The sequence below is a fragment of the Bos taurus genome, chromosome 2 (assembly GCF_002263795.3).
Source record: "Bos taurus isolate L1 Dominette 01449 registration number 42190680 breed Hereford chromosome 2, ARS-UCD2.0, whole genome shotgun sequence".
NCBI classification, from domain to species: domain Eukaryota; kingdom Metazoa; phylum Chordata; class Mammalia; order Artiodactyla; family Bovidae; genus Bos; species Bos taurus.
Window position 1 is genome coordinate 89550929 of NC_037329.1, and position 24664 is coordinate 89575592.

The window sequence follows — 24664 nt, forward strand, 5'->3', positions numbered from 1 at the left end:
ATGACTTGCTGTCATCTCTGACAGCTACTCAGGACTAAGCCAAAAACCTGGAATGCAGAAAAATACATTCTGAACATGCTACTGGCTCCAGGTTTGGAAGCTGAGAACTGGAGCTGAAGTACAGTTGAGCCTTGGACATCGTGGGGATGCTGACCTTCTGCACAGTAAAAAATCCAGCTGTAACCTACAGTTGGCTCTGTGTGTGCTTGGTTTCCCTTTTTACATCCGTGGGTTCAACGGACCATGGATCATATAGTACTGTAGCATTTACTATTGGAAAAAATCTGCACATAAGTGGACCCACACAATTCAAATCTGTGTTGTTCAGGGTCAACTGTAGACTTCTAAAGTTTCGTTAGTAATTTTTTTAAGTTAAGCAAAATCTATAAACCATCCCTCAAATTGCCTGATCTTTTATAAGAATGAAATATTCATGTATTAAAATGACAAATATGATACTAAGAAAGTTGCTTCTATTAATGGAATAACACAGGAACTCATTTAGAACTCTCTGCATACGGAATTCAGTATTATGCCGAGTTTGCATACTACAAATATCTGTCCTGCATCCTCTGTACCTTTTTAGCCCTGTTTCAGCCATTTTATTAAGAGAAGCCAGAAGAATCTTTCAAGGTTTCAGGTCTGTTTAATATTGCCAGAAGCGAGTAACAGCAGAAGTTTGGAGCCTTAGCAGTCAAACTGATAGAGCTTAAGCTACACTGATGTTGAAACAAGTTAGTGAAGAGCATATAATTCTGCCAAGATCACTATCAGAGCTGTAAGGTGCACTCATAAAATTTTTGAAGCACTTCAAAATATTTTTAGTAAAAAAATAGCACTTTATGGGACTTCCCTGGCAGTCCAGTGGTTGAGACTCTGTGCTATTAATGTAAGGGGTACAGGTTCTAGCTCTGGTTGGGGAACTAAGATCCTACATGCTGTATTGCATTGCCAAAAGATGGGGAAAAAAAAAAGTCCCAGAGAATCTGGGAGTTGGAAGTAACAAAACAGTACTATAAATGAAGGAAGAAAAAAAGTTCTATCCAAATTGCTTTATTAATAGTAGACTATTCACACATATTGCTTGCAAACAGTATAGACACAAAAAATATAAAAATAAACCAGTAGATAAATTTAAGGGCAAATGCAGTTTCACAGTAGGTCATTAAAGATTCTGTATATGTTTCTTTATATTGTTATTATAAACTAAATATATTAAGCAAAAAAAAAAAAAGGTGCAAACCAGCAAGTATCATATGCCACCATTTGTGTTTTTAAAAGGAGAAATATAGACAAATACCCTTAGATGTGCATAGAATACCTCTGGAAGAATGCTTAAAATGCTGCCAATGGCTGCCTAAGGGACTGGATGGGGGAATGGTAAGGAAACTCACTTTTCACTGAATATCCTTTGGTACAATTAAAAAATTTTTGAATCCTATTCATGTACCAATTTGTTTAAATATTGATCAGTAATTATGGTTAAGACTAACCCCCCTTATACATGGGTTTAATATAAAATTACTTCATTATATGACATGAAATGATTTTAAAAATTCTGGGCATTTGGGGAAATATTTTCATAAAAGGGGTTTACAAGATAAGAAATGAGTGAGAAATGCTGATGCAGTACAGTGACAGAGAATTTAACTTCCAACTATGAAACATTTCAGGGAGTATATAAAGACTATCTGCTGACTCCAGTGGTCAAGGTTAGCCTTTTTTTCTTTCCTAAGAGAAAAGGGTTGTGTATTTAGGAGGCTTGAAATTGTCACTTTAAGAAAAAACTGAAATGTCTTACAGTGAGTTTTAGGTGGGCCTACTTGATAAGAGAAATCAAATTAACTTAAAGCCAGCCATTAATAAGCTATTCATCTGCATGTTATTCAAGAAAATAAAAAAAAGTATGTTGATATACAATAATTAAATTATTCTGTTGCCTTGGGAAAAAACAACTAAAATACACTTTCAGGATTGTGTTTCTCTAGTCTGGCTTCTCACTCATATCATGAACGTGATGGCACAAACATTAACTGTCTTGAGGAGCATGATCTGTTGTCGTTGATGTGCTTTCTGGGATGGGCGTACACCCTGTACACTTGATACGTTTTTCCCACTTTTCCTAACTGAATAGCATCATGCTCCTTCCTCTATCAGCATGTAGCCTAAATCCAAAAGGAGAAAGCTGAAAATCACCTACTTTCCCCCAGTCCCATAGCTTTTATTAAGCTATTTCAGAAACAGTAAAAGGATGATCTGCCTACTCCATTATACTCTTCAGTTCTGACACGCAAAATAGCAAATAAAGCATTTATGCCACTGTCTGTAACTTTCACACTCTGGAACAAGCACATTTGCAAATACAGTGATAAAAGGCCCTCAAAAAAATTAGGAGCATCATCTCTGGTATAAAAGAATTCAAAAACATCCAGTTCCAAAGAGTCCCTGAGCACTGTTCCTTCCAGCAAGAAGTCTCCAGAGAGGTAATGAATGAAAGGCACGTTTTCTCCATTTTGAGGACCACTGCATAGTACTAGGATGGTATACCAGCCAGGCTAATCCCGGTTCTAGGTGACGACATTACCCCTCCCCACCTAAAATCTGTACACTGACGAGTCTAATGTTGGATGTAAACACAACACTTTAGAGGAGTGGCAGCTGGGGTATAGCTCTTCCATGGAAGATTCCAAGAGTACACGAGCGCTTTATAACTCCTCTTCTTCGTTTTCCAGGAAATCAGTCAGTATTCCATTGTCAACAGGAATTAATAAATATTCTACTCCATCAGTTCCCTAAAAGGTGTGAGAATACCTGAATGTTAGTCATTTGTAAGAAATGTATTTGAAATGTTAAACAAAAAAATGGACTTGATTTCATTAATAGTTCACATGAATAGAGAAGTATAAAAAACAAGGGCAGCCAGGGGACACAGAGGGATATATAGCTATTAAATACACTGAGTTTATAGTTAAACCACGTTATAGTGGAAAAGAAGACTAAAGAATGAGAAGGTGGGTATTTCCTGCTCTAAAACACTACACCACTGATATCTCTGTTCTTTTATACCCCTTTCAACCAGATCCTTCCCATTGGCTACAGGTTCAGGTATCTCCAATTACAAAACAACCCTCACTAGACTCCTCATTTCTCTGCAACCATCATAAAACCATGGCACCTTTCCAGAAGAGCTGTCTATAAATAGTGGTCTCCATTTACTCACTTTTTACTCAACCCAAGCCAACCTACCTACCACCATCATTATCATGTCACACCAAAAGAGCTTTTGGTTAGGCCACCAAGGAATCCCATTTTCCTAAATTCATTATGTATCTTCAGTCTTTGTCTTTTTGGCCTCTCGGCAGCACCTGACAATCCTGACCTAAAAATATGCTTCTCTTCTTGGCTTCTATGACATCTTGGTTTTCTTCTTGGCTCTCTGGCTGTTCCACCTCTGCAGGCTTATCTTCTACTTGGCCATTAAATATCACACTTCTAGGCCTAGTTTCTGGCCCTCTAATCTCACTATATGTTCTCTCTCTAGACTGTCTCACCAAAGCCTGGTTTCCATTATAATATAAATAGGTAGGAATCATAACCTTTTATCTCTAGCCCAGATCTTTTCTCTGGTATCTTGTCCCAGGAATCCAAATGCCCAGCTGACATCTCCACTTGAAAATGTCCAGAGAACCTCAACTGGAGTAAGTCCAAATATACTAAGACCATGAACTCATGCTCTGTCTCCCCAAAATGTTGCTCTTTCAGCTTCTCATCCAGTGATCCCACCATCTCTCTGGTTATGGAGGAAAGAAACAGGCCAGAAACCAGGAATCACTCTTGACACTCTCTTTTCCTTTGGTTCCCATATCCAGTCTGTCATCAGTTCTTGTCAATTTTGAGTCCCAACCACTTTTCTCTTTTTAACCTAGTCCAGATTGCCATCATCTCAGCCAGGCTACTGATACCTTCCCAGCTGGCCTCTGTGCGCTGAGGTTTCGCAGCGCCCACCTTGCGCTGCCCCATCCCACTCTCCATACCATTGTCAGAACAATTTTCTCAATGACTTCTCATTACTTCAGAATGAAACGGGATTGTGTCATGCTGGCTGCTGTTTTGTTCCAGAGCCTCTTTACATGCTGCTCCTGCCTAGAATGCTCTTCCTTCCCTTGATGACTGTAAATCTCCTAGTCTTCCTTTAGGTCTCAGCTCAGTGGTCTCTTCTGATACACATAATTAGGTCAAATCCACCTACTGTAATATGTTCTTTCAGAACCATGTCCCTCCTGATCATAGGACTTAACCACAATTTAAATGTTACATGTATGTGATTATTTGACAAATGCCCATCTTCTCCATTAAGACTTTAAGCTTTATGAGAAAAGAAATTAGGTTTTTGCTTAACTTCTGTATCCTAACGCTTTATATACAGTTAGTGCTCAATACACATAGACAGGATTAATGAATAGAGGAGAAGGGAACATGATTATCTGACTCATTTCTAATGGCCTGTTTGTCACTCTGAACTAGAAGTCGTAAGTCTTCTGCTCCATGCTGAAGTGGAGTATTTCTACCTTCTTTCTACAGAACTCAAATGGCACACTGCCTAAATGGATCCTTGTGACACACCAAGGCAATCTCAGTTTCATAACAGGCATACTTGTGCTTAAGTAAACAAGAGACACTATTCCTGGCATACAATGTTATACAGCAAAGTCTCACCTTCTTTGTTCTTATAAGCTTGTGGTCCCTAAATTCAGTTAACTGGGCCCGTAGTGTCAGATCACTATTGACAAGGAATGCCTCCCGACACTGCTGGTAAAAGTCTTGAAAACAAAGCCCTGGAGAGTTCAAAAGAAGATGTGAACATAAGTCAGTATTTAAGACATGACCCCATATATGCACACCCATGCTGAAAAAGACAGGAAAAAAGTGCTATTACCCGAGTATGTCAAAGCAGTCAGTAAATGCTGAGTAAATACCTCTCGAAGAAGCAAAACTAGAGAATACTTAGGTGTTATATACTGTGGCTTACATTTTTTTAATGAGAACTGATTGGCTGAAAGCAGTCAACTGTGGCCAAGGATAATATAATCTCATGGGCAGTTATAAACAGTGTGAGTAAAATTGACTTTTTTAAAAGAGGGAACTAGTAAGTCAAGTGAGAGCTGAATGATTTTTAAAAAAATATATTTTTTTTCAAAGTCTTTATTGAATTTGTTACAATATTGTTTCTATTTTATGTTTTGGTTTTTTGGCCACAAAGCATATGGGATCTTGGCTCCCCAATGAGGGATCGAACCTGAAACTCCCACATTGGGAGGTGAAGTATTAACCACTGGACCACCAGGGAAGTCCCCTGAATGATTATTAAAACGTGTGTTTAACAGATTATTTTCACTCAAGTTAAAGAAAATCTAAGTTGCCCAGTATATGAAATATATGTAGCTGGTAGACACACATTCATAGTTAACAGAGGAAATTTAAGAAGTATATTGGATTTGTTTTTCAATTTGTATTGACAAATAATACAAATAGCCTGCTCAGCAGTGTATCTGTGGGGCTGCTTGAAATTTTTCAATATGGCAAATACAGTGATCACGGAGCAAACCATTTATTTACTGCTGTGAAATACTGCAGTGCTATTATTAGATTCCAGGAAAAAGAATTTATGGGATGAAACAAAGGTCACACAATTTAATATCATAAATATTGGATACCAGTGTAAGAAGGGTTATCCTGGTTATCCAGCTGATACTTTATTAGTAGCCGGAAAATTCCCCTAAGGAAAAACACAAAAACAAATTGAAATCCAGAATGTTAACATCCACAGATAACAGTTAATAGTCAAGTACACAGAGACTGTGAAACACTTAGCCCATTTATATTACCTTCCTTTCCTTTTTCAAAGAACACCATACCCTGGTCTACTTAAAAAGGAGAAGCATTTTTACCTCCTTTTAAAGAAAATCTAGGAATACAGCTGACCCTTGAACATCATGGGTTTGAACTGCATGGGTCTACTTACATATAAAGCCTGGCATGCAGTCCGTGGGGTTGCAAAGAGTCAGACACGACTGAGTGACTGAACCTGAACCGAACTTACATATGCATATTCTTCAACTAAACACTACAGAACTACATAGCCCCAGTTAATTGACTCTGCAGATGCAGTGGATTATGGAGTGCTGACTATGAAAAGTTAGACACAGATTAACCCCCATGTTGTTCAAGGGTCAAATTTTTTTAGGCTAGAGATTAGTTTACTATAGAAAACCTGGAATATATAATAAAAACTAAAGAAAGAAAAAAAAACTAAAGAGAAAAATATTAATTCCATAACCCTAAAATTATAGCCACTAACATTTGATGTGGAGATCATATTTGCATATGCTGCTGTCTCAAGTCTTTGTGGAATGAAGTACTGTGAAAACATAAATTCATGCATTTATATATGGTATACACCATTTTAAACCTCACTTTTTCACTTATTTATTTTCCCATGTCTTAAAATTTCTTCCTTAACAGTTTTTAATGCCTGCTCATTTATCATACCACAAACTTACCATTTTCCTACTGGTTTTGGATGTTCACATTACTTACAATTTAAATTAATAAAAAATAACACATTAAATAAAATCATAATAAATATTCTTTCATTTTTTGGAACTGTTTCTGTAGGAGAGTGTACCAGGTAGAATTACTAGGTTGGAAGCAGTGTTATACAAAACTAAACTTCCCAGAAGTCCCTGGATGTGGCAAAAATTTTAAACCTTTGCATTTTCATCTTTATTACAGTCTAGAAGATAATTTCTATAAGCACATTTTGGATCATCTCAATGATCACTTTATAACTTAGTACACCACTGAATTTGGTGAAGATTTTTTGATCAATCACATTCATACCAAGTAAAGACTAAATGTGTATTGGAGTGTAAAGGATGAACCAAAGACGCACTGGAGGCTAGCATATAGACATTTAGGTATGGCAAACTAAAAATAATTGCTTTAGGGCAGTCAGCGTCATGTTGAGAATATCTGCATTGCTGGATTCCCAAGTTTATATGTAGTAACTTCAACAGTCCATTAGGAGTAAGCATAATAGTAAAATTGAATGAACACTTTTTCTATTCCCAATTCCATCAAAAAATTTGATTAGATACCCATTTAACATATGTGCTAAGTTGCTTTAGTCGTGTCTGACTCTGACTCCATGGGCTGTAGCCTGCCAGGCTCCTCTGTCCATGGGATTCTCCAGGGAAGAATACTGGAGTGGGTTGCCATTTCCTTCTCCAGGCAATCTTCCTGATCCAGAGATTGAACCCACGTCTCCTGCATTGGCAGGTGGGTTCTTTACCACTGAGCCATCTGGGAAGCCATTTAATACATATTTCATTGTTAATGCAATGATAATCTTTAAGTGTACAGAAATAGCTTTAAAGAATAATACAATTCATTAAAATTAGCACTTGAGGGTTGACATCACAAGGGAGTCTTGTGATGATAAAGCTGCATATCTTGACTGTGGTAGTAGTTACACAAAGTTACACGTGACAAAACGGCACAGAGCTAACACACATACATACAAATAAGTGCACGTATCAAAAGTGAAATCTGAATGAGCCCTATGGATTGTGCCAGTGTCGGTCTCCTGGCTTTAACACCGCTCTGTGGTGTGAGCTACTGGCAGGGGGTAGTTGGGAAAGGAATGCTCTGGACCTCCCTGTACGTTTCTCTGTGGCCTCCCTGTGAGGCTACTAAAAAGCCTTTTTCAACAGCTTAATTACACAATTTATTTTTTGCTGGCTTATGCTATACACAACTTTTCTTAGCCTTTATTAACTAGCTCTTATTAATTCAGATACGCATCTTGGTTAGGCTGCTGAAGGGTTTCACTGGAGACACTATATACAAAGATTTTCAAGGTTTAACAATATGAGCTTTGGAACCACATGGATGGAATCAAAATCTCTGTGCCCTTTACCATCTACCTTAGAGTGGTTATGAGGATCAAAAAAGTTATTTCGTGTAAAGGGCCCTGTGTCTGAGTCATAATGTTCAATATGTAATTAAAAATAACTATCATATGTAAGTAAAATCCATGAAAACTCTGCTGTTTCCTCAACGATGACCACTGAGATGTTCTTACTCAGAAACATAAAAATCTATTAAAAATGCTGGTACCCCTGCTGTATTATTGGGCAATTTGAGACTACTACTGAGCAGTCTACCCAATGCATAACCCAGTACTAGCGACTATTATTATCATTGATAATACTTCTCTGCAAACCTAGAAAGGACTTTAAGTACTGCCAGTCAAACCTAACAGGGCATATCTTAAAATGTGTAAAGTTTTTTTTAAAAAAGAAGCAATAGTTTTCATTCTTACCTTGCATTAGGGGTAAGGCTTCGTAAGACATGAATTAGGGAACTAAGTGGTAGTGATCCAGACTGTTTAACCAAAAGAGAATTCTCATAGGAGGTTTCTTCAGTATAATGACTGTATGTAGTAGTTTCATACCAGAGCCAGTTATAAAGACTCTGCTTTGCATGATCCCACACTAGAGTACATGATCAAAAAAAATAAGAATGACTAATTATTTTCATATTGTCCTGTTACTAGATGCCACTCTAGGAAAGAACAAGAAAGCATTAAATAAAGTGAATTTTTATTTCACCATCAAAATCAGTACCTTACAGTCTAATTTTACTATCACCATCTGAATCTTTATGTGTATATTAAATGCAGGTTAAAATATATAACACTACCAAGGCATTCTTTTAAAAAATTTAATAATTCAGCATTTTGTTTTACAGGATTATCACAAAGTCTCTGAACTGAAGGCATAAAATAAATATTGCAGTATCACAAAGAAAAGTTAGAAAGAAACCCAAATAATAGTTGGGTCTCCTCTTCTTCAAGAAACTTTACCATAAAACATACCCTTTACTATCAAAATTTTTATTTCCAAGAATTATGTTCTAAATCAGATTGAGGACACCTATATTTTTGGCAACTGTGTTTTTAAACATGGAACAAAGGAAATGTATACGTAAAAACAATAAAAATGCTGTGACTTAAAACATTAAGAAAAGTAATTTTCAGACTGTTATCTCAAGAAGAAAAAACAGGAACATTCAACCTACTGAGAGGAGCATTGAGGTGATCAATAGATGCTATAAGGTATATATTACGTAAAGATGATAACTGTCCAATAATTTGCTGGCTTTTGTCTCCTCTCAACATTTGGCTATCCAAGTTGTGAATAAGAAGAAAGAGTTCTAAAGAAGAATCTAAAAGGAAAGAGAAGTCAATTATTATTTTCAGTGAGTAGTTGTAAAGTCCCCACCACATGCAAGGCTTATGTACTGAAGAACATATCAAGGTAATACAGGGCAAAACAGCTATTGTTAGGGGTATGCAATTTATTTGAGAAGACATGTCAGTCACTCATAAAACAGGCAGGACATTATTATACTCTTAAAAAAATGAAATTCATTGAAAATCAGTAGACTCTGAAGCAGTTAAAGACAACTGGAATGGTTAACACTTGAATCAATCCATGAAGTAACCAGTTTTAATAAGGCAAGATACATATTAGATTGGGAGGTGAATCTGTGGATGTTGAACTGCAAGGGGGGATGGATCCCCATCCCTAAAAGAGTTCACATTAAGCATTAAGAGAGAATATAGAAAACCTCCATTATCATAAAAGCCGAGAGACAAAAACAAGAGAAGGGGAGAGGACTAGGATATTCCTCAAGGCACGAAGAAGGTCAGAGAAGTAAAATATAAAAGTCAGTGAAGGTAAAATTTGGATAACATGCATATTATATAACTAAAATATTTATGATTTACATAATTATAAATATATTTAATATAAATTATAGATTATATAATATGTATTTATTATAGATTATATAATACAGATTATATACTACATATACACATTAAAAATGACTCAGGCACCTATTTTAATGAGCATACAAATAATATCAAAATCATCTATTAAATCATTAAGCATAACCAATTACTCCATTTAATTGTTAGTCGCTCAGTCATGTCTGACTCTTTGCCACCTCATGGACTGCAGTCTGCCAGGCTCTTCTGTCCATGGAATTCTCCAGGCAAGAATACTGGAGTGGGTTATCATTTCCTTCTACAGGGGATCTTGCCGACCCAGGGATCAAACCCAAGTCTAGTTATTGCAGGCATATTCTTTACCATCTGAGCCACCAGGGAAGCTCCCAATTAATTGTTAAGCAATGACTAGGACAATTGTTAGCCCCTAAATAATTTTATTTTTATTTTTCTGAAATGCTCATATAACCAAAACACTCATACCAAAAGAACAATTTTTTTCCCATTTCTCAGATTTTAGTATATGAAATTATTCAAATGCATTGATATTTCCTCAGGATAAAGAAATAATACTTTATAAACATATTAAACAATACAAAACTGTAAGATACAGATGTTCCAACTGGCTGGAAGCACTTTACACTAGCCAAACAAAACTGGAAAATTATTCTGAAGTAAAAGGTTTTAGGGAAAAAAAAAGGGCTTTGGCTATATAAGTTCAAGATAGCAGGAGCAATTCTTTCCTGTTAGTTAAGTGAAGTTCACAGAAAAGGAAAGGAGAAATTATTTTAAAGAAATCTAAATCAGCAATGAAAGAAATATCATTATTAAAACTGTCCACATTTTTGTGTACACTAGAACACAAACAAGTAGACGTGCACGCTTAGCTTCACCCTGTAACTACAGAACATCTTCTTCACGTTACCTTCCTTAAATTTATTTGTTATCCACTCTAGCTGATCCAGCACACTGCGGAAAGTACCCACATGATCAAGGACTTCTGTTACAGAATTCAGGACCTATGTCATAAAAGCACAAGAGATATGTCAGTTATAACTTATTCTGTCATGTAGGATAAAAACAACCAGAAAGTCAAGCCTTTTTTTTTTTTAATTAATTAAAAATAAATTTGGATTTCCCACCAAGTTTGAAAAATTACTTCAAAAGTCCTACTTTTTAAGGTAAGTAGATCTAATTTATTTTTTTTGCATAAGTTATTACTAAAAGGAAATGGGGAAGCAAAGGTATAAAGATAATATAAGCAGGGTAGTAAAAATATAAAACAAACCCAACAATGTGAGAAATATAAAACTATAGATTTATCAAATGAAAGAGGGTCCAAATATTTAGGACATTTTTAAAAAAGGAGTATTACATTGGTTAATATCCAGAGCCCAAAAGGCTTAAATTCATTTTCAAATGATGAAGAGAAATGAGCATCTGGTGTAAAAATGATCAAAGAACAATATACTATTACTTGAATTTTTACTATTTTTAGAGTATCAAAGTGACATAAAAGCATAATAAAGTTGAAGTTTTCCATAATCCTATCCTTCAGAGAAGTACTGTAGATAGTCAATGTAGTAAACAAAGCTAACATTTCCCTAAGATGTAATACATTCTCAGTTACCAAATAGGAAATTCAAGGAGGGGGATTCAAAGCTAGGACCCTCTGAGTCCAAACACGTGATCTTAAGCACTATGCAATCCTACTAGTGTAAAAACTAAAAACAAAAGATGAATGCTTCAGAATATGAAATAGCATCGTCTTTAACATGACGGTATGGATTGGCAGGAGATATAATGTTACTCCTTTTTTAAAACATTTTTAAAACTTACTGATTTCACACTGATTCCAGGGAAGAAGCCATTGATGACAATATGTATGCAATCCTGCAGCATGGTGGTTCGAAATCTTTCTAGTAAATCTCTCTTAGAACCCAAACCATAAAGCACAATGTTGAACCCAAGGCTGTAAGAAAAACAGCACGCATGAAATTAAAGTTCAGTTCTTACTGCCAATTTTATAATCAACCAGTTTCCTTCATTTAAGTTTATCAAGAATACAGGAAGAACTGGCATGGCTAAATAACAATTAATATATTGATTCCCAACATACGTAAAGAAAAAGCACAATTTTCTTATCTGTACACCAAGCTTGTAGTTCCAACTTTCAGTAGCTTTCTCTCTAGCTCCTATTGTGGTTCAGTTGCCAAGTCATGTCTGACTCTTTGCGACCCCAAGGACTGTAGCACACCAGGCTTCCCTGTCTTTCACTATCTCCTAGAGTTTGCTCAAACTCATGCCCATCGATTCGGTGGTGCATCCAACCATCTCATTCTCTGTCACTCCCTTCTCCTCCTGCCCTCAATCTTTCCCAGCATCAGGGTCTTTTCCAATGAGGTTGTTCTTTGCATCAGGTGACCAAAGTATCAGCGTTTCCTATAACCTTTCAAGTAATAGGAGGGAAGAAAGAACAAGGCACTAGGTATAAGAAACTAAAAAAAATTTAATAGGCTGCTAATTGAGAGATTAAACTGGAAAAGTAAGCAGGGGCCAGGTCACAAAAGGTCTTGTTAAACCAACTAAGACATTAATTGGATTTTATTCTAAGGAATATGATCATTTAAAGTTAGTAGTCAGGTGTTAGGGGAGCCTGGTGGGCTGCCATCTATGGGGTTGCACAGAGTCGGACACTACTGAAGCGACTTAGCAGCAGCAGCAGTCAGGTGTTAAGTGAAGGGTTTTAAGTAGGAAAGTAACATGATTTTTTTAGAAAGATTACACTGGCTGAGCTGGGGAATGGATATGAAGGAGGGTAAAACTGAAGACTATGGACTTGAATTAGGTGTCATGGAGAAAAACAAGGTGTGAAGAGCTTTATGGATCAAATCAGTTGGATTCGGAGAATGATTAGACATGGAAGATAAGTGAAAAGGACTATTAAGAATAACTCAGTTTTTTGGCATTGGCAACTATATGATGAAGTGATATGCACTACCCTAGGTAGTTGGGGCAAGTGGAAATGATGGGTTTAAGATAAGTTAAATTTTATGTATAATGAATTAGTTATGGAATTTCTACATGGACACTTTCAATATAATTCATGTCTGCTGCTGAAGTGAATTTTGGCTGGGCTAGAGATACAGTTATGGGAGTTATTCACATACAAAGAGCAACTCAAGCCAAGAGAGTGGATGAGACAACCCAGAACATCAAGCATGAAGGGTCAAGTTAAAGTTCAACTCCATGATTGTTTATGGAGGTCAATCAGAAACAGTATTTATGAAATGCTCTGCAGCAATGCAGGATAGCCTAGAAATAGAAGAAGAGAAGAGATAAATCCCCAAAGGTGGAGATTAGCAAGGTAAAAGCAGCAGGAAAAACCAAGCAAGGAAATTCAGAGAACTAGCAATTCTACTGAAGTAGCTGACTATGAGGTCTAGACTGGGAAGCAAAGCAAATCAAGTTATCAAAGTTGACATATGGGAAGAAAAGAATTGGTGGGCTGTGGGGTAGGATTAGAGTGAAGATCTGCTATATAAACGTATAATGAACAGATCCATACATAGTTACTCAGAAAAGGTAAGGTCCTAACAGGGAAGAAAATAATTTTCTTACTAGCATAATCCTTTGATTTATTATTGGCAAAAGAAAACCAGGATCAACTGGGGAAAAACTGTGGCAATTTCTATGTTCTTACTGTATTCACATTTTAGCATACGTTTTAAACACTTCCTTATACTAAGTTTCTTTTAAATACAAATATAAAAATAATTATAGAAAAATTTTCAATATTTTAATTTTTACCATTCTAGGTATTTTAATGAAAGTTTAAAATTTTACCTTAAGTATTTGGGAAATGATAAAATATTCTAAAAAAACAATTTAAAAATGGTAAAATAATATTTATAGAACAGATCTCATGAAATTTGAAGGTCTATAGTACATGTAAATAGAATGGGATTAAAAGAAAAATATATATTCTTTCATTTTAGAAACTTGGCTGTGAAAAACTGAAATAAAATCTGATATATTTATCAATCTTGACAAATTATATTTTCAAATATTTTTATAAGTAATAATTCATAATTCTAAGAAAGGGTATTTAGTTTATAAAAGCTTTCAAATTTGATTAAACTTAGAAAAGACACATTTTTTGTAAATTGGAATTTCTGAGAAGAGTCATATAATAATATGACACTTCTACATTTGGGTCATAAAACTGGGAAAACAACTATTTTTTTCAAATTTTTACACATAAGTAAAAATGCATATCAAGGTCACTGCAAAAAAAATTAATGTCTAACTGCTTTGATTTTAACATAGACTTATGTACATATATTATTATGTAAATATATTTATTTTACAGAGGTTTGCAATGACAATAGTACTTACTGTAACTGCAACATCCATTTATGAAATAACTGTTCATGCTGTTGATTTAGTTGTTTAAGTTCAGCAGAAAAGGAAGGAGAAACCTTGCTCAATAAGTTATGCAAAGTTTGCTTTAAAAAAAAGGAAGAGGGCAGGAAGAAGATCACTCTCAAGTCACATACATCAAATCAATTCAAAGTAAAAATATTCCCTTACAGGTCGAGGTTAGAAGAGGTTATTAGTGGAAATATTACTTTAATCAGGTTTGGTTATGAGTGCCTCTACTGAATATACATAGTATTTCAATATTTGTTTTTGTAAAATGTGTTATATACTCTTACATACAAACATGTAAAACAGTAATGAATTTGTTAAGTTTTGTCTAGAACCATTTACATGACAATGAACTCCAAATGTAAGGCTTTAATTTCTAAAAAAAACTGTTACCATCATGAGATGATTAAACCTGCCTCCCAGTTTTGACAACAAATCCAGACATTCTGGTGACTAAACACAGCTCACTTCTTGAAATGAAAACAGGAGCAAAAAGCTGTATATCCCTTTTTACCTTGGCACTACTGTGTTTTCATCATTCTATCCTTTAAGTAAAATATTCTTTTAATACTGAGGACTAGTGCAGCAATCAAGACTCTAAACACTCTAGCCTATAGTGTGTATTTTTTGCTAACAGTTTTTATTTATTCACATACTTAAAGAGAAATAGGACAAATTCTAAGTGAAATGTTAAGCAGGTAGCTTTAAAAAATCTCTCTCCATCTGTGCAGAATTACATTACTAGCCCCAGCACTTGCCGCCCACCTATCCATACCCTTTGCTGTGTGACTTTGCAATCCCTCCCACTAAACAAGTGAGTCTAGTCCCCTGCTCTTTGACTTTGTTTTCAGCCACGTGATTTACTGTGGCTACCAGAATGAGGCAGAAGTGACAGAGACAGTTTTGAGCTCAGGCTTTACGAGGTCTTTTGTTTTTTCACTTCTGTCTCTGACATTGTCATGAGAAGAACATGCCTCTGGTAACCTTCCAAGGAGGTCCAATAAGGAAGACAGGTATGTGGAGCAAATCCTAGATCAGCCAACTCCCAGCTAACTGGAAGACATGAGATATAAATGTTTCTTGACATGTGCTACTAAGACTGTATCCATCAGCTATGTCCGCAATTAATGAAAGACTCTCCTTTCTTTCATTATCAGTAACAGGTGTTTCTTTCCTTCTCTGAGAGATCTTTGTCTCTAGGTCCCCTGAAGTCCTACTTTGACCCTAGCTCCACTTCCCCCCACCCCCATGCTGCTTATATAAAAACAGATGTGCTAACAAGATGTTAGTGCCATCTCTTCCTTGGAACAATGTGGTTTCTTGACACATGTTTTCAGCTAGTCTCTGATTTGAGTTGCAATACCAATGAGCCAGGTAGAAAGAAACAAAACACCCAAAAAAACAACCACACAGCACCATGTCATCCAGGTCACAGTGCTTTACCCAATAATCTCCTCTCTCTTTTCTATAGCTTGAAAAGTATGTCAAAAGTCCTGTATACCTTAGGAAACTGCACTGAATTCTACTTTCAGAAAATAATAAAATCTTGATTCTCTGAGTCAATAACAATGTCTTATTGACTAAAATTATCAAGCCCACTTTCTAATCAAACATTTTCTTATTCAGATGGTTCTGCGTCTCTGTGTCTTGTCTTAGTGAGGTATGAATAAAAGCCCTGGGTATAACTGCATGGTATTTTTATATGACACACTGGAACCATAGTATACAGTAACCCTGTTACCTTACTGTACTGGACAGGCTTTCCATAGTATCAGAAAGCAGAATACCCACTACATTTTGCAAGGTTTTTAACTCAGAATCAGGTCAGTCAGTGTTTTATGACCAATGTGAGGTTCAATGAATATATGGACTAAATTAACAATAGAGATTAATGGTACATGGATTTCAAAGAAACTATGACCCTACACAGGGAACTATATTCAGTATACTGTGATAAACCATACTGAAAAGAATGTGAAAAAAATATATATATATATAACTGAATCACTTTGTTGCACAGTAGAAATTAATACATTGTAAATCAAGTATATATATGTCAATAATATAAAAAAAGAAACTATGACCCTGATGATTACTGTAGGTCCTGAAGAAATGATAAACAAGAGAAAAACATAATTACAGTACTCTTCAGATTTTGCTGCTTATATAGTATATATTTCAGATCACAATAAGAAAAATTTAGAAGTAGCATTCATTGCAACATACCTGATCCAGTTTAGCCCTCTTTAGTTTCTGCAGTGTCCTATCAGAGGTTAAAACTTTAGAACTGCTGTGGGCTTCAAAATATTTTTCTACTAAGTGACTCTGAAAGTGGACAAAGCAAAGTCAGTTCTTAGTTTCAGGTATTTGTTTTATATCAAAACTAGATAGTAACAGCAGTGTAAAACAGGATAAGTGAAATTCTTTATTTGGCAGTCAGTATTTTCTTTTTGAAGCAACAACACTTTGATTAAGGACCAAGCAAAATTAATTCCAGTGATAAAACTGAGTAACTCTTAGGATCATAAAAGTTGAAGAAAGTGACTAGTTTGAAGTAGTCTGTCCAAAAATGATTCCTAAATTCCAACATATAATTCCCATCCAGACTTACAGAAAAAAAAGGTTTTATATATCAGGACCTTTGTTTTGCCTCACACAGTCCTAGCAAATTCTTTAATAAGTGTGGGTGAAGGACTGTGAAAATGAGAAAGATATCAACACCAAGGGTTAAAAAAAAAAAAAAAAGACTTGCTTACTATTCCAGTAAGATGACTGACCACGGGTTCTACTGATGTGGGGCATGACTGACCTCTATGAAAGGAAGGAAGGAATGGAAAGCTATTAAGCAGTAGGCTCTGCTCTGAGTCTTTACAGAGAATGAGAGGATAATTAGCCTTTTCTCAGGCCATGATGTGTGGAGTGTTCTCCAAACAACTCAACCTGGATCCAGAGTCACAGCATTTATTATATACTTACACTAACCTGAATACATCAACAGTGGTACAAAAGAAAATTATATAAAAAGGTATATACTGAGAAGTCTTGCCTTCAATTATCCAACTAGTATTTATTGAAAAGCTCTTTTTCAAGTCAACTGAATCGCCACCTTTTAGCATATGCTATGGTATTGATATATGGATATGGAGAGAGAGAGAGGCCAGGATACAAAGTTCAGAAATATATATGTGGGAATTTATGTGAAAGGCTAAGAAAATGCAGAAAAGTGAAGTAAAAATATTGTGCTGATCCTCCCATTTGGATCTTTTAGGTAGCTTATCTTTGAGATATTACTAATTTTTCTCTCAGGTTAAAGTTCTCTCTTCACTTACTGTTTTCTCTCTCTTCATTTTCTTAGAAGGGGTTTCTCTGAAAACAGGAGCTGAAACTTCTCTATTCTGAGCTTGAATCTTTTGGCTCAATATGTCTTCATTAGTGTCCTCTTCATATTCCTGTGCGACCCCTTCATCATCCTCTGAGTTGGAAGCTGAATATTCACTTTCACTGTCAGAATGAGACCGTGGAACTATGGGGGAAGAAGTAATTGGGAAAATTGGACAGCTTGCCAAGAGAGACATTGTAGGGTATTAGGAAGAGTGTGGGCATTGAAGTAAGAGATTGTGACTTCTGATTTTGTCATTACATGATGATGATCTCACCAGAGCTAGTTTTGTAAGTTTTATGAGCACCAGTTTCCTCATTTATCAAATGAGGCTACCAATGCTTAATTTAATAAAACAATGTTTTTAATAAAACATTGTGAAGATTACACTGAAATGCATATAAAGCAACTAACAATGCCTAACACATAGGAACTGAGGCAGAAATTGTCAGTCATACCTAATATGTTCTTTCCTTCTTCCTTGCTAATAGAATTCATTGTAAAATGTGGTAATGTGCTAAGGAATAAATAATCACAGTAAATTTAACTGTCTTTTCCTTTGCCCAATACATGCTCTCTCAGCCTCCTTTGCTACCAGAGTTGGCTACGTAAACATTTAACCGATAAAGGAAGATTTGCTGGAAGCTTTTCGGAAAGATTCTCCTCAGTTAAGAAAGGAAAACCCCTTGGTAGCTCGGCAGGTAAAGAATCCACTTGCCAACGAAGGAAGACGCAGGTTTGATCCCTAGGTCAGCTTCCTCTGGAGGAGGAAATGGCAATCCACTCCAGTACTTTTGCCAGGAAAACTCCATGGGCAGAGGAGTCTGGTGGGCTGCAGTCCATGGGGTCCCAAAGACTTATACCCATAGCTTAAAGCTATGGAAGCCATTTTGCAATATAAAATATCAAAACTAAAGATGAAAAATGCCAGCGATAAAGCAAAATGACAGGAAGAACAGGAAGATCCTTCATGACACTGTTGAGTCACTACATTAACCACCAACTGTGTATCTCTAGACTTCTTATGATGTGAGACACTTCAATGTCCGTGGCTTAAGCAAGTGTTATAGAGTTTTCCATTGCTGCCCATTGAAAATGCCATCCTAACTGACAGAGCACTCAATATATGACAGTCACTACTTTAAGTACTACTAATACATGGGCACAATCCATCCCAGAGTTGATATAAAAGTTATATTTTTAAACAAACCATAATGACCCTAACCACTCTCTAGAAATAATAAAACTAGTTTTATAATCATAAAGTAAGGATAAAACTAGTTTTTACACTCAATAAATATAAAACTATCATAAAAGGTTAAATTCCAAAAGAAATAATTTTAAGCAAATCACTATTTATTTTGAAGAGTAGATACACTTCAGAATATCCAGTCAGCATGTAACAAATATAGATACTGAAAAAGAAAAAAAAAAAAAGGCTTGATTTTGTGGGCATATATAGCTTAGAAGATTCAGATTTGTGGTGATTGCTGCCCATGGTAGATGCATGGGTTAGAAGTAGTAGGAGGTACCAGACAATGTCTTTATCCTATCTACATGAATACATCATACGTGTTGGTGTATTTATTTGATGGTTATTGAGAAGGAAAAGGATGTTCACCTTCTCTCTAAAAAGGATTCTTCTGTGGAGTAAGGAGGAAATTAAGATGTGGGATGTATTTGACATAAAATAATAATAACAATTGCACATATCATCTTTTACTACTTCAGATATCCACTAATTTAGTATTATAAATTTTATGTTGATTAAAAATGTAGCATCAACTTTATACCTTGAAAAGAATGGCTACGGGGCATGGACTTAACAATGTCAGCTAATATTGTCAAGGAGTCAACCCCAAGAAAGGTGCTGATATCTTTAGGAAACCAAGGTCAACAAGAAATTTGCCCCAAAGTTAAACATTTAAAAACCCCAAAACAGGGAGTTCCCTGTAGTTCCAGTAGTTCGGGTTCCACATTTTCACTGCGGTGGCCTGGGTTCAATCCCTGGTCAGGGAACTAAGATCCTGCAAACCATACAGTGCTGCAAACAAAACAAAACAAACAAACCAAAAAAACCCAAAAACACTTTTAATTTCCCCAAAGGTGGGACTCATGTTTGTTTACTTGTCTTTGTATAGTGTTCAGTATAACTGAATATTTTGAATTATTTCAATATAAAACTTCTAAATAAATCAATAGAACCATTTCTAACACTGTCTTTGGCAAATAAACCAGAAAGCATGTTATTGTATTGAAGAAGAATTTTAACTAACCTTAATATCCATTGACTGTAATGTCAAAGACATGGTGCTAAGGGTTAAGAGTTAAAATATAAGATATAGTCCTTGCCCTTAAAGGATTTACAATTCAACTGAAGATGCGACCATATCCTTTCCATCATGAAAAGAAACAGCAATAAGTAGTTATAATAATAAAAGATGATAATAGCTAACGCCTGTTAAGCATATATCGTGGTCAAGCACTACTAAGCACGGTTGACATTCTTTATTTCAATTAATCTCAAAATAACTCTGAGGCTGGTACCACTATTGCCCCTATTTCACAGATGAAAAGAACTGAGACATAGAGAAGTCCCTGTGACAGACCAAAGAAAAAGCAAGTATGCTAAGGCTAGAACCTGTCCATTTAACCATTATTGCCTCTTGTTTAGATGCTTTTTTTTAATTAAAAAACTCAGTGTTAAAAGAAATACACACCTATTAATCTCTTCCTTAGCCCACGAGGTGCTGTTGACAGAAATTCACTTTTATCATTGTTCTGTTCAAAAATAAAAAAGCAACATAGTTTTAAATAGTCAAATAATAATGATGACATGGAAATTAATGATGGATCTGGGTGCAAGAAAGGCTGGAAAGAAAAAAAATATTTTGTTTTCAACAGATGACATTAGAACTAGAGGAGCTACTTCCTGGAACTAGAAGACAATGACAAATGACTTTGTTGGGGGGGAAAAAAGACTATAACAACATAAATGATACAAACAAATTCCAAAGGATTCTTAGAGTGATACTGTAAGTTGTATTCCAGACATCTGTAAAGTATGGACTTCTATTATTATGTAAAGAAAAAGCATAAATTTATCAGTGTTTGAACCATTCTTCACCTATCAGATTAGCAGACTTTTTTTTTTAAAGAGGTAATACTGTTCGGGATTCCTATACTTAGGGCAGTGGGCCTTTTAATGTACAAAAAATTTACTGGTGTTAAAGTAGTCTGTGAGGAATCTTCCCTGGTGGTCCAGTAGTGAAGAAATCTGCTTTCCAAAATGCAGGAGACATGGGCTGCACCCTCTGTGGGGAACTAAGATCCCACATGCTGCAGGGCAACTAAGCCCGCATGCCCCAACTAGAGAAGTCCATGCACTGCAACTAGAGAACCTGTGTGCCACACCAAAGACCCAGCACAGCCAGAAATAAAAAACGGTCTGTGAGGACAGAAACAGATTTCTACTTTTACTTCTGTATTTTTAATTTTTTAAACATTTATAGCGATATATCATGTTTTTCTTTTCTTGACAAAATCTAATACTTTAACACCATTCAATTTCTGCACAATAAAATGCCTACAGTTGTATACATGGTAACAGTATTGATAAAAAGATAAAACACCCTTTTTTTTGGGCAACATGAATATATGACACAAAATATAAGTCTGCTGTCTTGTGATAAGTCGATGGCACTAGTTATAAATATTATAACTGAATTTTGATTCAGGATATTAATAGTAGTATTATAATAGTTGATCTGATCCATGGGTTTATAAAATATATCACAGTATAATTTAAACTTTTTTGATACAGATCCTTAATTTTTTTTAAATATTTTGCCACCCTGATCCAGTACACATGTGCATATATAACTGAGTTAAATTATAATAATACTTATAAAATAGAAATTTTCTGTTTTATCCTATTTCATTTTTTAAAATTGTAGATCATGACCTACCAAACTGATTTCTGGATTGAGAACTGAGACAACCTATACCCACAGAGCTTAATTATCAGGTCTGAGAACACCTGTGTCAAAATAATCATTTCAGAAAACTCTTGCTCAAAAAGGTAAGGCTAAAAAAAAAAAAAAAGGTAAGGCTATAAACTAGTAAATAACTTCACTGTTTTCCACAGAAATTTCTGCAACTAATTTATCCTGACAGTTTGCTCATCTGGGCAATCTATTCTCCCATTAGGATAGCAGATTACTAACCAGGGCAAACAGCTTGCTTACTTGTTTACTTATCAAAACTCAAATTTTGATAAGTAAATTTCAATTACTGTCTGCTACCGTAGACGAAACTCAGTTTAAAACCCTCTCCGCACTGTGTCCACTAATCCTAAAATACTATGCCATGAATTTTTGTCTAATACACATCAGTTTCCCATCTTTATAGATGTGCCTTAAAACCCTCGAGTCCAGATCCCAAAGCCCTATACATATTCTCTCCTGACTGACCCCTTCTAAGATAAAACACTAAGACTCTCTCAGGGTGATGGTCTCTTATTGTGGTGGGTATAATACCACTGATTAACAGGTTTTCTGACCGTGTTTTAGGGAATCAACAAGATCCACTAAGCTGTGATCCATAACTTGAAAAAGAATGTGCCAATTTATCTAAAACATTGACTGGATTGTGAAGTGAAGTGAAGTCACTCAGTTGTGTCTGACTCTTTGCAACCCCATGGACTGTAGCCTACCAGGCTCCTCCATCCATGGGATTTTCCAGGCAAGAGTACTGGAGAGAATGAGCTTTATTCTTTTACAGTGATACAAGATATAATATGGGGGGAAAAAAGCATTATCAAAGGCACAGAAGGCTCTGCCATGTCTAGTCTCACACCTACACTTGCCTAAAATAGGACATTCCTGCACAGGCTATAACCATGGCCCTGAATGTCTATACTCAAAATTTTATGAGGGGTTCCCAGAACTGAGCCTGTACACAAGTCCAGACATGTCTAAATCTATAGCCACCTAGGCCTGGAAACACCATTCACATATTCATTATCCTGGATTCATCCATGCCTACCTGGGCTTGCCCACATCTAGGCAGGGCCACTTGACAAAGTATTATGAAAGAACAAAACCACAAAAACACAACAGAGAGGATAAACTTTTCATTACTGTCTGCTACCCCGGAATGAATTTACCAAAGCCAACTTAGGTTTCAAACATAAATGATAAGGGGATAGATGAATAGATTTAGTGTATTTGGGGATTAATCCCACCCCCCACCAAAAAAAAACATTATATATAAAAGCAACACCAAACCAAACCGTAAAATCTCCAAGCCAACTCTACTTGATGAAAATACCCAGGGATAGTTCTGACACAGAAGAGGCAGAAAAGTTGGGGCCAGAAAACCTGGCTTCGTTTTCCAGCTTGTTCCTTTCCTGGTTTGGTGAGTTTAGACAAGTCACTTCACTTCTCTGAACCTCACATTCTTCATGTGTAAGTTAGGTATTTACTTAGCAGATACTTGTAAATGATAAAATACTATCTAAATTAACAGGTGAAATGCTCATTTTTCATCATGTCTTATTTTGTAACACTGTGGTTTTTGCTTATTTTTAGTCAACTGCTTACCTTCAACTGAGATTTGTCTGACGAAGAATGCCCTAAAGAATGAAACAAAAAGCCATTACTCACTACAAATACTTTGTTCCATAAAAACCTAGTTTCATTAAAAGCAAAGTTGCAAGTTCTATCCAGAAGCCACTATATTACTGAATTCTCAATTAATTACATCTCTACTAGAGGCTGAACTGTTCTTATTAATTTTATGATTGCTCCCATTAGTGACATTTCTGTAGCATTCATGTAACAAGAAAAACTACATCTTTTCATTGTTTATTTTTATTTATTTTAGCCATGTCATGTGTCTTGTGAGATCTTAGTTCCCCAACCAGGGATCAAACCCAGGCCCCAGCAGTGAAAGTGTGGAGCCCTAACCACTGGACCATGAGGGACACCCGGCTCATTACTATAATAGCACACTATTTAATCTAGTTGGAGTGGGTTATTCAAAAACAAGTGCTCCACAATTCTCCACAAACTGTAAGACTTACAAATCCCCAAAACCTTATTTCAAATAGTATTTGCCAAAGCAAATCTTCCACAAACATTTGGCTAACTTAGGCACATGACAACAGTATTTATTGGCTCTATCAATTTGGACAAGTTCAACCCGCACAGATCTTTTTGCCCTTTACTTTTTGTATTTTTGCTAAATACGCTAAAGCACATAGGTTGGGGTATTACCTGCATCTACCGAATGCATTTTCAGAACAGAAAAGAAAATATATAAACATTCACTTAGACCAAAAAAAAAAAAGTAGTATACTATAATTTGAAGCAACTCTTGAAAACTCTCCTTAAACAACTGAGGTAGAATCTTACCCTTGCTACACTGAGGAATGTCTATTGTAATTTTAGGATCATTCTTCATATTGAGCGAAACACTTTTTCTTGGTGTTTTCGCTAGTTCGGAAGCTGTAAATAGACAAAAGAAATACATAAAATATATTTTTTTTAATGATAACAGATTAAGAGGGAAAGTATCTTTATTTCACTTACATAAATTAAAAAAAAAAAAAAAGAAAACGAACTTGCTGCTACTATTATCAGAAAGATAAATAAGCCTAGCCATGTTAAGAGTAGAACTGCTCTCACCTTTACTCACCGTTTTCCAAGCATCTTCGAGTCTTCCTTCAAGGTCTTGCAAAAAAAAAAAAAAAACAACCAAAACACAGAAACAAACAAAGAGCTAACTTTGACCTTGCTGGTTTCTCTAATCATCATATTCTCTCCCTCTCCTCTCCACTGACAGGCTTACAGTTCTTCCATTTCTCTACCATATATACTTGAGGAACATCTTTGCAGGGGCATAGGAAAGAATAGCCAGAAAGAGGGATCAGAAGTTAAAACTGTATATGTTTAAAATTATACTAATTTTAAAGCTCTTAAATCTCCCCAAAAGCA

General features: G+C 35.6%; 1 protein-coding gene and 1 long non-coding RNA gene across 4 annotated transcripts in view; one reads left to right on the forward strand and one right to left on the reverse strand.

The window, feature by feature from the left end:
* Positions 1-1037: 1037 nt before the first annotated feature.
* Positions 1038-24664, reverse strand: part of ORC2 (origin recognition complex subunit 2) — a 37831-nt gene continuing 14204 nt past the window's right edge. For 2 of the 3 annotated variants that reach the window (NM_001101942.3, XM_005202623.5), the window contains 13 exons: positions 24083-24175; positions 23270-23301; positions 20387-20447; positions 17617-17810; positions 16514-16612; positions 14255-14364; positions 11696-11828; positions 10782-10875; positions 9142-9288; positions 8384-8555; positions 5715-5776; positions 4717-4835; positions 1038-2792 (listed from right to left, as the gene is read on the reverse strand). In NM_001101942.3, coding sequence (NP_001095412.2) covers positions 2706-2792; positions 4717-4835; positions 5715-5776; positions 8384-8555; positions 9142-9288; positions 10782-10875; positions 11696-11828; positions 14255-14364; positions 16514-16612; positions 17617-17810; positions 20387-20447; positions 23270-23301; positions 24083-24175 — 1403 coding nt within the window. In that variant the 3' untranslated portion in view covers positions 1038-2705. Of the gene's footprint in view, positions 2793-4716; positions 4836-5714; positions 5777-6358; positions 6419-8383; positions 8556-9141; positions 9289-10781; positions 10876-11695; positions 11829-14254; positions 14365-16513; positions 16613-17616; positions 17811-20386; positions 20448-23269; positions 23302-24082; positions 24176-24664 lie in introns of those variants that run through there. The other variant, XM_059893019.1, reaches the window with a different exon arrangement.
* On the forward strand, positions 10894-23388 carry LOC132343176 (uncharacterized). The gene is made up of 5 exons (XR_009491883.1): positions 10894-11037; positions 18249-18367; positions 20571-20701; positions 21623-21747; positions 23258-23388. It is a non-coding gene; the product is annotated as an uncharacterized lncRNA (long non-coding RNA).